The sequence below is a fragment of the Oenanthe melanoleuca genome, chromosome 3, assembly GCF_029582105.1.
Source record: "Oenanthe melanoleuca isolate GR-GAL-2019-014 chromosome 3, OMel1.0, whole genome shotgun sequence".
Taxonomy (NCBI): Eukaryota; Metazoa; Chordata; class Aves; order Passeriformes; family Muscicapidae; genus Oenanthe; species Oenanthe melanoleuca.
This window is the reverse complement of record NC_079336.1, coordinates 78695462-78712466: the sequence shown is the minus strand read 5'-3', so window position 1 is coordinate 78712466 and position 17005 is coordinate 78695462. Positions and strand designations below refer to the sequence as shown.

The following is a 17005-nucleotide window of genomic DNA, read 5'->3' as shown; positions in this document are numbered from 1 at the left end:
ATACAGTTAAATCATTAAATATAACTTATTTCAATTATCTGAAACTTTTTGGAGGTTATTGCACCGAGATGTTATTCTGAACACTTCCATTATTTTCTTGAACTTTTAAGGCACAGAACAGATGAATAAAGGAATTCTCATGCACTTCTCTTTTTTGGATGCATTCAATATAAATATCAGAAAGTGAAAGACTTTCTGAAGATAATTAGAAGGAAAATCTCAGTAAAAACTCTCACTGTAGCAGTGTGCTTTGGCATTCCACTTGCTACTCTGAGGCACAGCTGATCCCTGCCCTGCAGCCATGGACTGGTTTAGGACTTCTCTTCATGTTGTGCAGCACTTGCTGTTCTGATCAAGTACCCACTTGTTCCTGCTCTTCACCTACCAGGAACAGGCCTTTATTCTGGCTGGGAACAGCACCTTTCCATGCCCCTGCTCAGGGGTATGCTATCCCAAATCCACAGGGAGGCAGCAGCCTGGCTCCTGAGAACTTTCTGATCTTCAGCTCAGTCCACCTAGTCAGTCCCAAGGAACTCCAGGACTGCGCTTCAGAAGGTCATGCTGGCAAACACTGAGAATTTTCTAGTGAGTGAGAAATTCATGGAAGAGCCTGTTTTCAGGAAGGAAGAACTGGTCCAAGTGGCTGTGGATACAAATTCAGGTAAGTCTTGGAGTTGGACTTCAGTGATTTGAGCTTCTGAGTACCACTGAGTCCCTCCTTTTGTTTTCTGAAGTGAAATACCAAGAGAAGATGCTTCCTTGCTCACAGGAAAGGAAAAAATCACAGAGAGGAGGGGAACACTCTGCAAACTGAAAGAAAATGTAGTTTCTCTCCATCTGTCTTTGTCTAAGATCCCAGATTCCTTAAACTGGGCCTTAACCAGCTTTCCATTCTGTGTTCCCCTCCAGGATCGACTTTCAGTAGGATTTCTCCATTTCTTACATATTTCTTAGAAAGCAGTAGGATTTAATTTCACAGTGCATTAGCAAACTGTCCAAAGTCTGTCTCTCATTTAAGCTAGTCCTTAAGATTCCCCAGAATCAAAGGAAGTGTCCATTTCTTCAAGCCACTATTAATCCTGTCTTAGGCACTGCCACATTTTCACTCCAAAATAGTTCTCTGTCTGTCCACTAATTCTAGAAGTATGAAAAATACTGGACAGAGGATCACTGTCTGGCACCCAGCAGGTGAAGGGAAACCCTGCCCTGTATGACCACTCATCTGCACCATCTGATGCCAGTGGCTGTACAACTTAATAGAGGGCTATGTGTGTTGTGTTGTTTTAGACATAACATGGCAATAAAGCAATTGCTTCATAGAGAATGGAAAATTACTCTCAGCAACTTTATTTATATTCTTAATTCTGAGGGGTGGTTTACACTCATGTAATTACCCTCAAAATGAATGACACTTCACATCTTCCATCATCTGTCTCATTGACTACTTTTCCCAGTTTTGCTACAACACTGGCAAGATGGAGGACTCAGTTTATTTCCATTAAAAATATGTGCACAGACAGTGCTTCCATGGGGATCACTGCTTGAATTTAAGAAGTTTGAAAATGTCATTTAAAAATAAAGATGAAGTAGATGATCTTGTACAGAAGTACAAATGCTTTGCAATAGGGGGAATCCTTATGAATTACATTGGTGAAAATGCAAGCTGTGATACCAAGCTTATTCTGTATGATTTTCTATGTCTGATTAATGGTTCATTTACTCCCAAGTCATTCACATTCTATCAGTGTAAATAAAATAATTTAATTTGAAGGGTCTCTGCATTGTTTTCTGAACATGAATAGAAAAGTGCTGAACATTACAAAGAAAGGGAAATTGAATAATGCTCAAATGAAATCCTGCAGCATCTTCAGTCCTGGCAAACTGCATGTCACAGAAACCAGAATTTAAAAAAAAAACAAACTGGGATTTTTCAAATTTCCAGGTCTCCCAAAGATCTTGTGAGTTAAATAAGCTTCTTCCCTTTCCCCTCCCGACTCTGGAACTCATTTCAGAACTTACCGACACAAAAGCTTCTGATTTTGTCTCGTTCAGCTGCAGTGTCAGTTTATTCTGAGTATCGTACACTCCATAGAGTCTCTTAGACCAACTCGGAGGTATTTTATTCTTGTACCTTAATGAGCTATACAGGGCAAATATCCTTTGTAAATCCAGCACCAGGCAGCTACAGTTGTATACGATGACGCCAAGTTCCTTCATCTGTGAAATTAAAAGTTGGATCATTAGTGATATGTTCACTGATGGATCTGTGGAATTATGCAGCAAGAACACAAAACTGTCACCTTGGGTACCCTGGTTTTCTGGGTGTCAGTTTCTTCACATGTTGAAGGGGAGATAATGATACTTTTCTCTCACAGAAACTACTTTGTAAGCATCAACATTCTCAGATAAAAATTATGAGGAAAAAATAGTCCAAGTAAATACAGACAGCAGAGTACAATTAAATTCTTTAGCCTTCAACAGGCACAGTCAACTTCTCTTTTAGGTAAAAGCATGTCTCCTGATCATCATAAAGCTTGTTTTAGCAGAGATTTCATTAATTGTACACCCCTAGTGCCTAAGTTGTTGACAGTATTTCATGCTGAATGTATTGTCTGGCTTTTGTAATCAAAGTGCAACCACATGCTCACTCTGTTCCCTTCCTTTCCTTTAGAACAGCTCAAGAAAGGACTGGTGTAGGCCTGGATGCTACTGACTTCCCATTATCTGTATTTAACAATAGTTCAGCCATCTTCTAAAGCAAAGCAAGAAGAAAATCTGGATGTCTTTGTTGGAAAACCATATGTAGGATAAATGTTTAAAGGATCCATGCTGGTTTTCTGCAGGCAAACTCTCTCAGAAGCATGCCTGCGAAGTCTGCCTGGCATGATGAAGAAAATAAGGGTAATATGAACTCTCCAGCATGCTTATCCTGCTACTCCAAAATATTCCCACTGAAGTTATTCCCTTAGATGAGATCCCCATGGTCACACCAACTGGTTTCTGGTGAAAGCATATCTTTCTGTAAAGCCTATGGGAACTCTGAACCCCACACTGACAATATCTCAGAGCTTGTTCCAGTGCAATTCTCCCTGGCTGAAGATGAGAACCAATCTGCAGGAGTGGGCAGAGGGAAAGCAAAGGATAGATGTGAACCTTGACTCTTTCTGTGGTGGGTGAGCAGAAACAACGAACACCAATACTCCAGTGAAAAGGAAATTTGATGGGTGACACATTCTTCATGTCCCCAACCTGGAAATACCACATACATAAGAATACACAACATTGAGCTATCTCCTTCCTAAATATTTGCCAAATAGTAGCAACCACAGGAACAAGACTTAATATCATTACTAGCTAATCAGAAAATTTCTGCAAGCTTCTTTAATCTGTGCACAAACTGAAATTTGTGGAGAGTTGGAAAAAACAGACATACTGCACTGCAGCCTTTCATTTCTGGCTAAGCCAGTAAATTAATTTTGATATTAAATATAAATATGACCAACATCCTAGCTGAAGAATCTATTTGGAATAACATCTTTAATTTTTCCCCTGGCTGCTGGCATCCTTGAGGATGCTCCTGTACTAGGCCGTCCCCGTAGTCTGGGCACTATTTGTCTCCAAATATTTTTAACTATACATTATCACTGTTTGCACTGTGTGCTGCCAATACAGCTCTCTTAATTGCCAGGCATGCCACTGCAGAGGACTTGCTAATAGTACTCTGTTACATGTATCTGCATAATGTGCTTTAATCGGCTTTTCATGGCTGTTAGTTAATTCTGACATAATTACGTGGTTACAGTCTTCCTTTCATTTATCAGTCCCATTATTACTATTCCACTTTATCCCTTCTATTAAAAGTAAAGATGAAAGGGTCCTCACTGCACACCAGAAGCTGCCAGGATCGCATCTGCATGGGCAACTCTCCTCGCACAGGAGTGCCCGCAGCGTGTCCCCTCCCTGTGAATTAAGAGACTGCCCTCCTGCCTAAGTGGCACCTCCTGTAGGATGGGGAGGCAGCCGGGGCACTAATGCGCTTTGTTAAATGTCCCTGTCCGAGCTCACACGGGGCATTAGCCAAGGCAGCACCGGCTCGCCCTGGCGCACAGGAGCACCGGGAGCGCAGCACCGAGCCCGTCCCGCCCGCACAACAGCCTCGCACCACCGCGGCAGCGAGATGTGCTCACAGCAACGAGCGCTGCCTTCCCAAGGTGCTGCAGCCGGCTGCTCAAAGCACTGATCAAAGCGCTTCCTGCTTCTGAAGCTCTTGTAAGAGCTTTTCCCCATGGGGATTCCCTAATACACGGCAGAGGCAGGGTTCCTCCTTTCCCTCGCTGGGAAAACACAGATATCCTCTGCTGCTTGTTTTCACTAAGCTTTTATAAACTTAGGTTCAAATTTGACTCAACCTGAACAGCAGATTCAAAGCTATAGGAAGAGGGCATATGGCGACTCTGATGCCTGCTGCACAAACCTAATTTTCTTAAGAAACCGGTTCAGATGTCAGCCTGTCACTTTTGTCACCCTTCCAGGGTGTGATACATCCCCTTGAAGTGCAAACAATACATGTATGAGGTAAACACCCACCTTCTCTTTTCTTGTGTAACAGCCCCAATGAGTTTAGAGACAAAAAAAAAACCTGTTTCAGAAGCACCTTCTACACCGAGCCTAGTTTCACTTCCATACTCTGAGGTATTTTCATACTGTTCTTCCTCTTAATCATGAAGCCTATAGTCCTGGAGGCATGGGGGGCAGCAAGGATGTGGTAGTGGCAGATTCTGTATGAAGTAGTATGACATCTAGATAAGGGAAAAGACTTTCTCTTCCGTTTGAGAGCTGCTGTCATTACAGACTTTTTTTTTAGTAGTCTCAGAGGTGAAGCAGAAAAAAAAATCTGCATTGTTGCTCTCTAGCTTGTCATCATGGAAACCTTCAGCTAAGCATCATTTGAAGTATCTGTTAAGGTAGAACCCTTCAGGGCAGGAGCTCTTAAGACAAGGGAAGTATTTCCTCATCCTGCATTTTAAGAGCAATTAATACAGTAATGAAAATGTCACTGAAAAACTAAAGTGAAGATCTCAAAATATCAAAACCTTAATGAAACTAAGCAAGGTAAATGTGAAATGAAAATACAGAGTCACAAATTTGATTACCTCAAAATGGAACAAAAGGTTTTGGATGGTAAAGCTGGTACAGTTGCTTGTGAGTGACATTTCCAGGGCATGTGCCAGGGTCTGGGGAAAGGAATGGTTATCTGCATAGAGAATTTTGTGTCCTCTCTTGAGCAAGTTTCTTTTCCTCTTTAAGAACTACCATACATGCTCTAATCAAAAAATGAAAAATATGGGATCTGGTTTTCCTTGTTTTTCCCTATGCCATTTACATTTGTGTAGAGCAACTGTTAAAGATTACCAAATTACCAAATTACTGTTTGACTTTTTTTGCCAATAAGGGCTTTCTTAAAGCACCAGAAAAGTGAATAATTATACTTGGCTTAAGAAATCTAGTTTCCTCCCACTGTACACTGATACTCTAACTACAGAACTCAGTTAAGCTGTGAAAAGTAATTAATATGGCCTAGATAGAAAAACAGTAATTTTTATGAGAAGAGGAGGAATTCCTTACTAAATTGGACAAAAAGCAGCATTTCACAAACAGGAATGTTTGCTTATTCTTTTTTCATGCACATTCATAGGCATACTATGAAAAAAAAAAAAAAGAAAAAACATGGGAAAATGACCTGGACAATCCATGCTGTGGACACAAAGCACTGTAAGATCCCCACACTGAGGAACAGTGTTAGCAGGACTTTTCAGGTACGTTTGGGTCACAGCCAACAGGGCGTGCAATGTGTCCTTACCCTGCACTGTGCAGACGAGACAGCTCATTTTTTATTTACCTTGAGCTACTCTCTGAGAGACAACCCCACTGTGTAGGCAAGGTACCATTTGACCTACATAAGAGTAGCACAATCTGGTTCACAGCTTGCAATATCTGAGTTGTGGCAAACGTAGCAGGAAGCTTTAGAAAACCCCTTGCTTAAAGAAAAACTTTTTAGTAGTTCTTCACACCCAAACCTGATGCTGTAAACAACAGGCAGCTCTCCTCAGGTATGAACTTCCACTTGCCCAAAAAGTCTGGCCACTGGCAGATGCCAGGAATCCATTGTCTGTGCTACAGCAACTCTGGATTAATAGAGGTGGCCTATTGCACACAAAATTTACTAAAGTAGACTTTCAGTATACAGGATAGTAGTCCACTGGTCTTTAATTCTCATCTTTAGGAAGTACATTTGATAGATTTGGAGCTGTAGTTCTGCAGAATAAAAGTCCCAAGAAGTTACAACTTTGTATGTTATTTTTACTAATATTACCTAATGACAAAAATCTGCCACGACGAGGCAGAGAAGACCTTTGAGAAGCTGCTAATTCTTGTCTCCCCTTTTTGCCAGTAGTCCATAGGCAAAGAAAACAAAACTGCACAGTGATGCTCTATTAATTTCCACTTCACTTCAGCCACACCATCATTTTTCATAGTACCCTGATCTTAAGAAAATCATGCTGAGAAAAAAAGACAGGCTTAGCATTTAATTTCTGCTGAAAAGTACTGCTGCTGAGACACAAAGCAAGTTAGGCACCCAGGCAGAAGGGGGGTTTGTTTAAAAATGGTGAGGTTTAAAAAAAATTTTGTGATGAAGAGGTAACAATGCATCTTCAAAGCAGAAAAAGCAGAAAACCCTGGTGTCATCATCACATTAGAAAGAAGCCCTATCATGATTTTTCTTTTTCAGCCATCTGTTCTATTGATACGAAAAATTCAGCAAAAATAAATTTGTCCGTAGAAAAAATTAGGATATAGTTTGTTTTAACCATGGACCACTCTGTTTACATAGACTCTACACAGAATTGTGAGTGCAAGTTTGGGCTTTTTATGGCTGTTGTTTAAACTCACTAACAAACCAAGCCTAATACATGGCTAATTGTCAGAGCAAGTCAGAAGGCAGAACTGAATAATCAGTTAAAAATTCATTGCCATATAATCTATCAGCATAATTTATATCACTTGGCATAATCACAGACTAATTTATAATTTTCAAATGAATTTTCAGTTTATAGTTTCATTACCCCCTAAAGCAAGCATAAGAGTATTCTTTAGGGGAAATGGAAGCTTGCAACTGCAAGAAAATATTTTACCAGGATCATGTTTGATTTATTTCTTGTTTTACTGAAGGAAATCTAATTAATGTGAATTCTAATTTGATTCTGTTTCTCTTTTGAAATAGTTTTGTTCCTTTTGTCAAAGAAAAGAGCAGGCTGGAAAGAAAAGGATCATGTTGTGTTGGCCTCTCACCTCACTGCTGGCAAGCTGCACCACATTTCAGTCTTGGTGTCATTCACATGGCATTAAAAAATTTGCTTCTCCAGCAGAACCATAAGAAAACTAACAGGTGAAGTGAAAGGCTCTGCTAGCTTCTGAAAAGGGCTGGACTCTCCTTCACCACATTCATGTGTGTACCTTCCTGAAGCCTTTTTCCATCTTCCCTGCTCCAGAGCCTGCTCTGTCAGCCCTTATCTCACATTCTCTTCACACAGCTGGAAATCACAGCACGAGCCCTTAGCATTTGCTCTCATCCTATGCAGTGCTGCAAAGGGCAAACTTCATACATCTTCTGCTGTGCAACAGAGAGAGGAGAGTGCAAAGGGCTGATCTCAGAGTAAGGGCAATATTTATGCCTAAACATTTCTCTCAAAGTACAGTTTCTTTGGGGCTTTCAGATCCACGGCCTTCAGGGAAATGCAACAGCATGTAGTTGACTAATTGGTTGCATTATTTATAACATTACTGACACACACAGTGGGCTTTCCTTCTGCAAACTGAATAGAGATTGGTTGCAGGCATGCTGGGGATGCAAACAGGGACAATGACATTGCATATGAATTATTGCTGTAACTGTTGAGCTTTGCCAGACTACCTGATCAGAATTAGAAACCTGGTTGTTTGGTGTAAGCAGAGGGCCAAAGAAACTAATTAATTTTTGACCAAGCCTTGATTAAATTCAGTGTACCTTGAGGCAAGCTAGAAATCCATGCAGTTCAGATACATAAGGAAATTTAGCCAAATGGTACACAGGCAGCCCCAGAACAACAGCTAGTCAATATGAAAATCTATTTTAGAAATCCACTGTGCTCTCTGTCCTTTTCTCCTGAGTAACCATCTCAGACATTTGTGAGGTTTCTGGCTGCTTCAACATGGAAGCAATGTCTCTTGTAAAGATATGATCCTGGTACAGGCCCCTAGGAAGAAAACTTGTAATTAAACTAATACATCTTTTTTCAGCCTCCTGACTCTAACAGTAAAATTGGGAACACAGAGCCACAGACTGTGTAAGGCTGGAAGGATCCACTGGAGGTCATCTAGTCTAGCCTCCCTCCTACCAGGGTTATCCTAGAGCACATTGCACAGGATGGCACCCAGACAGCTCTTGAATACCTCCAGTGATGGAGACTCCACAGCCAGTCTGGACAATCTGTTCCACTACACAGACACACACACAGTAAAGTTCTTCCTCATATCCAGGTAGAATTTCCTGTGCATCAGTTTCTGGCCATTGCCTCCTGTCCCATTGCTTGGCACCACCCCACAGAATGTGGGTCCATCTTCAACATCCTCCCTTGAGATACAAACACTGATGAAATCCTTTCAGTCATCTCTCCTCCAGGCTAAACAGGGTGAGTTTCCTCAAGCTATTTCTTGTGAGGTTCTCTAACACTACATTTGAAAGAAATGCCTAGTAAGTCACCATACTGATTTTAAAAAGTTGCCTGTCCAGTATCATGATTCCTATGACTTCTACAACTCTCTGAAGACACAACTCACAATTCTGATGGCAAGCACTCCCTGCACAATACACCTCCCTCATGCAGGGATTAATAGTTTTCCACTGAGCAGTTCCAGGGAAACGTCAATGACTTCACTGTTTTGATGACTGCTGTTTACTTAGAAAAGTTAAGAAAGGTGACTGCATGATGACTTCTAAACCAGGCCTTGATGCTTATGACGACAGCATCAAAATCTGAAAAGGTTAGTGATGACATTAATGCTGCACATTCATATGGAAGGAATGCTTTGTCAGAGTCTATTTTGTTCTGCTTGATGACTTATGGATATAGAAAAATGAGAATTTATTCTGAACTGCAGAATCATTTGTCTTTTATAAAATGACTGAAATGATTGTCCCTCCTTACCCTGACTCATGGAGATTTATGCCATGGTATTTCAGCCTGATTTACTGTGTGTCTTTTTCACAGGACAATACCAAATCCAGTTTTCCATGAAAGGATTCAAACTTTCAAGCAAGAGGTGACTGGGATCCATCTGGGAACCTTCTGGAGTTCAGGCAGTTCTGAATAAAGACATTTTTCTAGGGGGGAACTGTCATCTGTGCAATATCAAAGTGTGTGTGCGTGGGCAGAATCACATATTGGGAATACACTTTCATGATTATTTTAATGTTGTTATTTTAATTGTTTAGTTGAACAAGACTGATCTGATGGGGCATGCTAATAACTAAATCCCTGTGAGAGGACTCTGCCTCCATTTGTTAACATTGCTGACCAGGATTAGTTGCCAGCAAATTTTTGTGGAAGATGACAGAATAGACTATGGTGCTATTAGCTCCCCCATCAGAGATTCAGCTGGAGTTTAATGAAGAAGTTTTCTTTCAGCATAACATAAATCAAATTTTTGGGAAAGTGGTGGATTTACAATTTTTTTTAATATCCATATAAGTTTACTGGTTATTTCCAACTACCCCTGTGTAGATCATTGCAAACAGACTTTATAGAGATGTGCCTAAAAACAATTTTCATCTGTGATCAATGTCTTTTTTTATTTGATTTTTTTTTTTTAAGGCAAGACAACTGCCAGATGAGCTACTTGTGTTGCAGTTTCTGGGAGATCCTCCCAAATAGCTTTTATAAATTTCAACAGGTTAACTTTTAGGCTACTGAGTCTTATCCCTAGGTCATGGACTTGTTCAAGCACACTTCACCAGTCCTGTCTATTCACCACAGTATTTGCTTCAAGATAGCAGAAGAGGTCTTAAAAGCTGTCTCCTCTTTTGCATGCACTTTTATGGATTATTTTTTATCCTATGTGCAGTGGTATACAGTTTGTGTTCAGGCAGCAAATTCCTTCATGCCTCCAGTTCCCTAAACACTTTTAGAACCCATCCAAAATTCTCAAGTCTGATAATGCTAGTAAACTGATACTATTTGTCAAGTATCTGAGGGACCAGTAATAAACCAGAACCAATCACATTCTCTTTGCAATATCTATGACTCTTAATTAAGACATAGTGATGGTATGGCAAATATTAAAAAGAAAGCAACGATTATGAGGTTAGTTTTACTGGAGAAAGAACCTTCTATTTTCCTTTGAGTTGGAGATCCAACTATCTGCATATGCCATGCTGCTTTGGAAAGAAGTCAATTTATCAATTCAAAATGGATATTCTATAATTTTGCTCTGCCAGCTTACTATTTAATGATTTACAATCTATTCTTGATTAATCCAACAGCAGGTAAACCTGTTCGCAGGACTTCCACAGCAGCAACAACAACAACAACAACAAAAGATGAGAAGAAAATAGAATCATAGAATAGTTTGGATTGAAAATGTCCATAAAGATCATCTAGTTCCAACCCCCCTGCTATAAGCAGGGATGCCATTCACTAGATCAGACTGGCTCAGGGCCCCATCCAACCTGTCCTTGAACATTTCCAGGGATAGAACATCCACAATTTCTCTGGGACAACCTGTTCCAATGCCTCACTACCCTCACACTACAGAATTTCTTCCTAATATTCAATCCACATCAACTCATATTAAGCCTGGCATTCTGCAATATTCAGGTACCCAGCTACCTGAATATGCCATACTGCTTTGGAAAGAGGTCAGTTTATCTGTTCAGACTGAATATTCCATCATTTTGCTTGGCAGATTTATTACTTACTGATTTACAATTTATTATTGATTATTTCAACTGTTGATAAACCTGTTTCATAGAACTTTCAGAGCAACTGAAAAAATCAACCAAAAAACAAAAAAGACAAGATCTGTAATTTCAGAGGTCAGAAAAAGAGTGATGAGCATTCTCCTACAGTCAACAGAAATCAAATAAAAAAGTGCAGCAAGCTGTGGATGTATTTTGCTCTCTCCAACACCAAATACAGACACATATTGCAGAAGATGCATTGTTGCATGTGAGAATGGAGCACAACAGTGGGAGAATATGACAAACAGGAATAACTTTGGAGTTCCTCTGAGCTGGGAATCAGCACTGCACCTAGAGAAACCAGCCAAGCTGAGAGGCCTTTCTGGATCCAACTGCAAGGTGAGTATATAGATCCCACGCTGTTTTCAGTGGCTAAATCACAAAACCTAGAATCCCATGGTTTAAGGAGGAACCAAGGGCAGTACCAGGCAGCAATGAAGCACACACAAGGCACAAGTGGAGCAGCCACAATCCTGTCCAGCTTTAACCAGCCCTCTGTGAGCAGTGCACAGCAGTGGTAAGCAAAAGACAAACAGTTCTTTTTCTTCACTGATATTTATTTGTAAATACTGGATGCACAGGTAATGAATTTCAAGCAGAGTAAGCATAATGGGCAACACTGACTGTCCTCATTTACTGGATGTAACAGAGAAAAAGTAGCCTGTCTCAGTTAAAGAATCAAACAAAATATTTATTTCCAAAAATGCACACTTTACATCATGATAAATACATGCTGTGAGATCTGCACATTTACAAGAGCAACACATCTTCTTCCAGTCCCCTAACTTTTCGGGGGAAAAAAAAGAAGAAAGAAAGTAGAAAAGCTGTAATTTTGGAGATACATAACAGCCAATAAAGTGCTCTAGATTTGGTCAAAGATAAAAACCTTAGCCAAAATCTCTTAGTGAAAATAATAAAAGTATTTTCAACTTGTCCTTTGAAGAACAAGCTGTCATAGCACTTAGCAAAGTTCTGACAATACATCTAGATTTCTATGCAGCAGGAAATTAAGAAAAAGTAATATATAGTCTAAAAAGGTAACTGTCAATACAGCTCTGTAATATCTTCTTATACCTGCTTTCTTCACACATTGCCTTATTTACCTGTGCCTGAAGCTCTGGGTTGCACTTTTCTGTTCTTCACAATATTAACTAGCTCGGGAAATGATCCCATAGACAGAAAACCCATGAAGGTTTGTTTTAAGGATTGGATCACATGGATAACAGTGTATCAAAACTTTTTAGAAGGAGATACTCTCTATCTTATATAAGAGAAAATTATTAATACAGAAATATGACTTTAGATAGAATACACCAGTATTATGTTGCCTGTACTTTCAGTCTTGTATTTACCCATCTGAACTTGCTTGAACCTCAGTGGACAACAAGAGCCTTGTTTCATGTTATAGGACACTTGAGACTGTGTTCACTTTACTAATAGCAATATGATACTGAACACCACTGGGATAGTAAGAAAATTAGCTAATTATTAGAAGACGATGGAAAAAACTGATGAAGTGCACATTAGGGACAAATCTGTAATTCATACTAGCACAACATGGTATCAAATGGAAACTCTCAATATAACTTTTGCTCGACTGAAAAGATGGAATTCTACTGTCAAGACAAAATATCTTATCTCAAAAGGACCAGATGCACCATTACATAACTTCAAGAGACTCAGTTAAAACAACTGACTGATTATAGCCTGCTTTTGCTCTATGAATTCTGTAAAGATCATCAACAGAAATTGCAAATGTGCAGATCTTGTCTCAGTGCTCAGTTTTGAGAGGTGGCTCTACTATAGCAATATTTTGGGGAAGCTGGAAACAAGTAAGAACATAATGATGTATTTTGAGATATACAGAAACCCAGTATTTATTACATATTGGTTTTACTGGAGGACAATTTTTTCCCCACAAATATATAGACAATTGGATTAATTTTCCTTGTTTCAGGAATTTTCAGTATCTCCATTTTCCAAGAGCTGATTATTTGTTGCACATAAATGCATTTTTCTGAAGGGTTTCAACTAATCCATTACAGTTGTTTGCCCACTGGATTAATTTATTCATGAATAAAACTTTTCAAAAAACATTGGTAGCATAAAAAGCTCCAGAAATGTTCATATGTATTACAAACCTCATGCTCCTTAACAGAATTAAGGAGATAAATGCATTTTCAAGCTTGGCTGGAACTATTGAAGGGAGTCATACAACAAAAGAAATATACATTTAGTTACCATATGGATTATAACAATTGTTATATAACCAATTTCTTTTATTAAGAAATAATAAGCTACTGGGTCAAGGAGCTAGAAACTAGAATACAGCACCATGGCCATCTTGATTGCTATTAGGTCAAACCACAGGAAAAAATTAATTTTTAGGCATGTTTGAGTGACTCATTTTTTGTTTATCAGTATATATAAATTTACCAGTAAGAAGCTAGATGATTTTACCAGCAAAATCTTACAGAGTTTACTATACTTAAGAAAGAGACAAAATTCTCATTGTCCATAATCCTCAATTTTCAATGGGTTATGTAATTGGATAATATTTGGATACATTGATAACAATAGAAAAAGATGCACAAAATCTAGACCTGCACAAAGTAAAATACAAAATATTCCACTACGAACAAAAAATATCCATTTTTTTGTAAAATACTCTTTTCAGGAACTCTAAGCATTACTTAACATTTCCCTGTGGGGTTTGATTTCAGACTGAAGCAGATAGCTGGCACAGATGATTTCAGCCAGAATTACTACAGTTTTGAAAAATTTTCAATTTAACCAAAACACAGTTTTACTTGAAAAGCAATAATATGCTCTTAGCCTTGCTCATAATCTCAAAGCTGAGACTCTGCTAAGTATTAAAACTTTGCCATCTGAGGCACAAGATATGCACAAGTTTAAAGGCTATTCTTAAGTAATATCTGCACCATATGAAAACCTCTCCTTGCTAAAGAAAATTTACTTTTAAGAAAATACTCATATTGCCTCTCATCAGTGCAGGCTAGTCAAGAAAATGGCAACAAAACTAAATAAGCTTCATATGTGATTGATTTCTAGTATCCAGCTTATAAACACAAAGAATTCTCCACAAATATTGCAAATCCAAAGTACTTAAGTCCTGATGATGTTTTCCAAGGAGCTGTTAAATGTTAAATTATTGTTTCAGCTTTAGATTTAGCCTCCTAAAAGACAAATGATGCTAGCAGATTTTTTTTTTTTTTTAACCAGGCAAAGGAACAAAAAAGGAGAGGGAAAGAGAGAGGGAGGAGAGGGATCTGATCCCTCATTTGCAGCTATACTGGGACTCTGGTAATGAGAACCCGTGGGAGATGTATTTCCCCAGTGAGGGCTCAGCTCACGGTGGGTTTTAAGATTAGGTCCCACACATGAACAAAGCATTTTGCTTGAGGAAAGGACTCAGAATAAAATGACAGAGTTCTGTGCTTATTTTGCTGCATATGTGAAAAGGAAAGTTCAAGGCAGGATTATTATTTTAGGACAGCATAACAGATCTCTTTGACAGTTGCTCTGATTTATTAACCTGCAACTCTGGGGTAAGGGAATCGAATACTCATATCTAACATCAACAGGAGCCAAGCATCTAATTTCCTTTGGCTCTTCTGAAACCCCAGCATGCATTTCTCAACTAACTGAAAGCAGATTCTCTTTTACTCTAATGCAGAGAGATTTCTTTTTGCATTGTAAAAACATTCTTCAGAGTTTCATCATATAACTACATAGAAAAGTATACTATTATATAACAATAAGATTAAAACAAATCCAAATGCATGAAGAAAACAGTGATAAAATTAACATTGAGGAATCACTTCTGAAACACTGGCCTACAAGTAACTCCTATCAAAGTTTAATAAAGGAACGTGACAAGATCTAAGATTTATTTCAGCATGAGAAGACCAAATCTATATGGAATTTCATCATCTGTGATGAAGGTCATAAATACATAAGCAATATATAAATAATATAATAATCTGTGTGGTAAATGTGCTTCTTTTCCCCACATCTATTATTTTCAAACCCCCAAATAGAAGAGGCTTCAAAGATAAACTATTTATAAGCTAAATAAATCCTATGAAGAGCTATTTTGTTATGACAGAAGAGTTTAGGTCATGAGGCACAGATAACTTAATAACATTTTCTAACTGTCCAAAATCCCAAAATGTATTGACCGAAAATACAATATCCTCTTTTCCAAGACTTTCTCTAACAACATTGTTTTTTCTACCCGTTCCAGATTCCTTTGTAAACATACCTTTAAAGTAAATTAGTATCATGGGAAGAGTAAAAAGGCATTTATTCAGTTTCTTTACTAAATTGGCAAGTTTTTTTTAGTAAGACTTCCAGTCTCTGAACTGAAAACAAATCTTAAAAGGTTCAGCACAACCAAGACACACACCTTCTTTACAAAATCATTAGAATCTTGTGTTTCTGAGATTCTGCTCATACTTAGAAAGCAAGATTTTTTATAGCAACTAATGGCTACCTAGGACTGCTGCTTTTCCCTCTTTGTTGAGTATTTCAGCTACTGAGATCTCAAAGTATGGGTTTCACTCTGTAAGTATGGCTGAGTGCAGCCTCACACAGTCAGTGGTATATAGCAAAAATTAAAACATGACAAGCACTAACGATCCCAAGAATGCTGCAGAAATAAAAAATAGGCACACATACCTACAAAAAGGCAAATAAGCTGTGTTACTGATGAATTCCTCAAAATAGTCACAGACTGCACACAGTTCTTAGCACTGGTTGTTGCTTCAGCTGTCATGTTTATGAGGAATTAAAATGTGGAATTCTCTCTAATACACTCAGCTTTCAAAAGCATTATGCTATTTGATATTCTGCACCCATAAATCTGACCCTCCCCAAAGGAGGGGTCTCCTTTATACTGGTATTCCAGTATAGCACCCACTACCCATTTGGAAGTCTTTCCAAATTTGGAAGTTAGCTTTTTAAAATGGCAGATCAGAGGGACTAGGTTGTGCCCATGATACTGCTACAGAATTTCCATAGTGATTTGCTTACCAATGGGTTTGCTCACTTTTTTTTTTTTTTTTTTTTTTTTTAAATAAGTAAACTGGAACATACAATGACCATCAAAAATCAACAAAAACAATCAAATATTTAAAATTTAAGCATAACCATGGATGGAAGGTACCTGTTCTAATGAAAAGAAGTAAAATTTATAGAAGTACATGACAGAAGAGTCATCAAAACTGTGGCAGTACAGTTTCTGATGTTAGCACTTTTGCCAGTAAATTATCAGAAAACAGAGCTATCCAAGTGTCCTCAAAAAGTTGCCTTTTTTTCTCATTATACACTCAAAGGGTATAGGATTAGTTTTTAAATTAAATTACCTGTCCCAACGATCTCCAGTCTAGGCTGGCACTTCCAATGTATACGTGCTGTTTATCAACAATCCAGAAGGATGACTGCAGCCGACCTTCATTATATGCTGACATGTTCATATACAGCACTTCAGCACCTAGAGATTTAAGGATAAAATAATAAATGGCATTACTTAATATGACATAATTTACGTTATTAAAAGAAGAAATTACTTCACATTTCACGGTCTCAGTTTCCAAAATTAGTGAGGGGCCTAATGAAACATACCATTAAGGTTTAATAACGATAAACATTGTTACTTTCCCAATATATAAGACTTTAACTAACATATATTCCAGTTATATGAAGACATATTTACTTAATGCATGTCCCAGGTATAGGGAACATTCCCATATGTTATAATGTTAACCTAATTTCTTTCCACTTTAGAATCAAATAATCTGTTTTTTTTCCAGCAGTGTATGTTCCTAAAAATAGTTCATTTGTAAATTTCTATTCTGTAGCACAAGCCAGCTACATACTGCAATAGTGACCTTTAAAACCTGAATGCAATTAAAACCCCTGCCTAAA

At 38.3% G+C, this 17005-nt stretch overlaps 1 protein-coding gene across 2 annotated transcripts in view; it reads right to left on the bottom strand.

Annotated features, from left to right (window-relative positions):
- The window catches only part of PLD5 (phospholipase D family member 5), a 155730-nt gene that overhangs the window by 8744 nt on the left and 129981 nt on the right, over window positions 1-17005 (bottom strand). For both annotated transcript variants that reach the window (XM_056486795.1, XM_056486796.1), the window contains 2 exons: window positions 16444-16571; window positions 2020-2217 (listed from right to left, as the gene is read on the bottom strand). In XM_056486795.1, the coding sequence (XP_056342770.1) occupies window positions 2020-2217; window positions 16444-16571 (326 nt within the window). The remainder of the gene's footprint in view (window positions 1-2019; window positions 2218-16443; window positions 16572-17005) is intronic.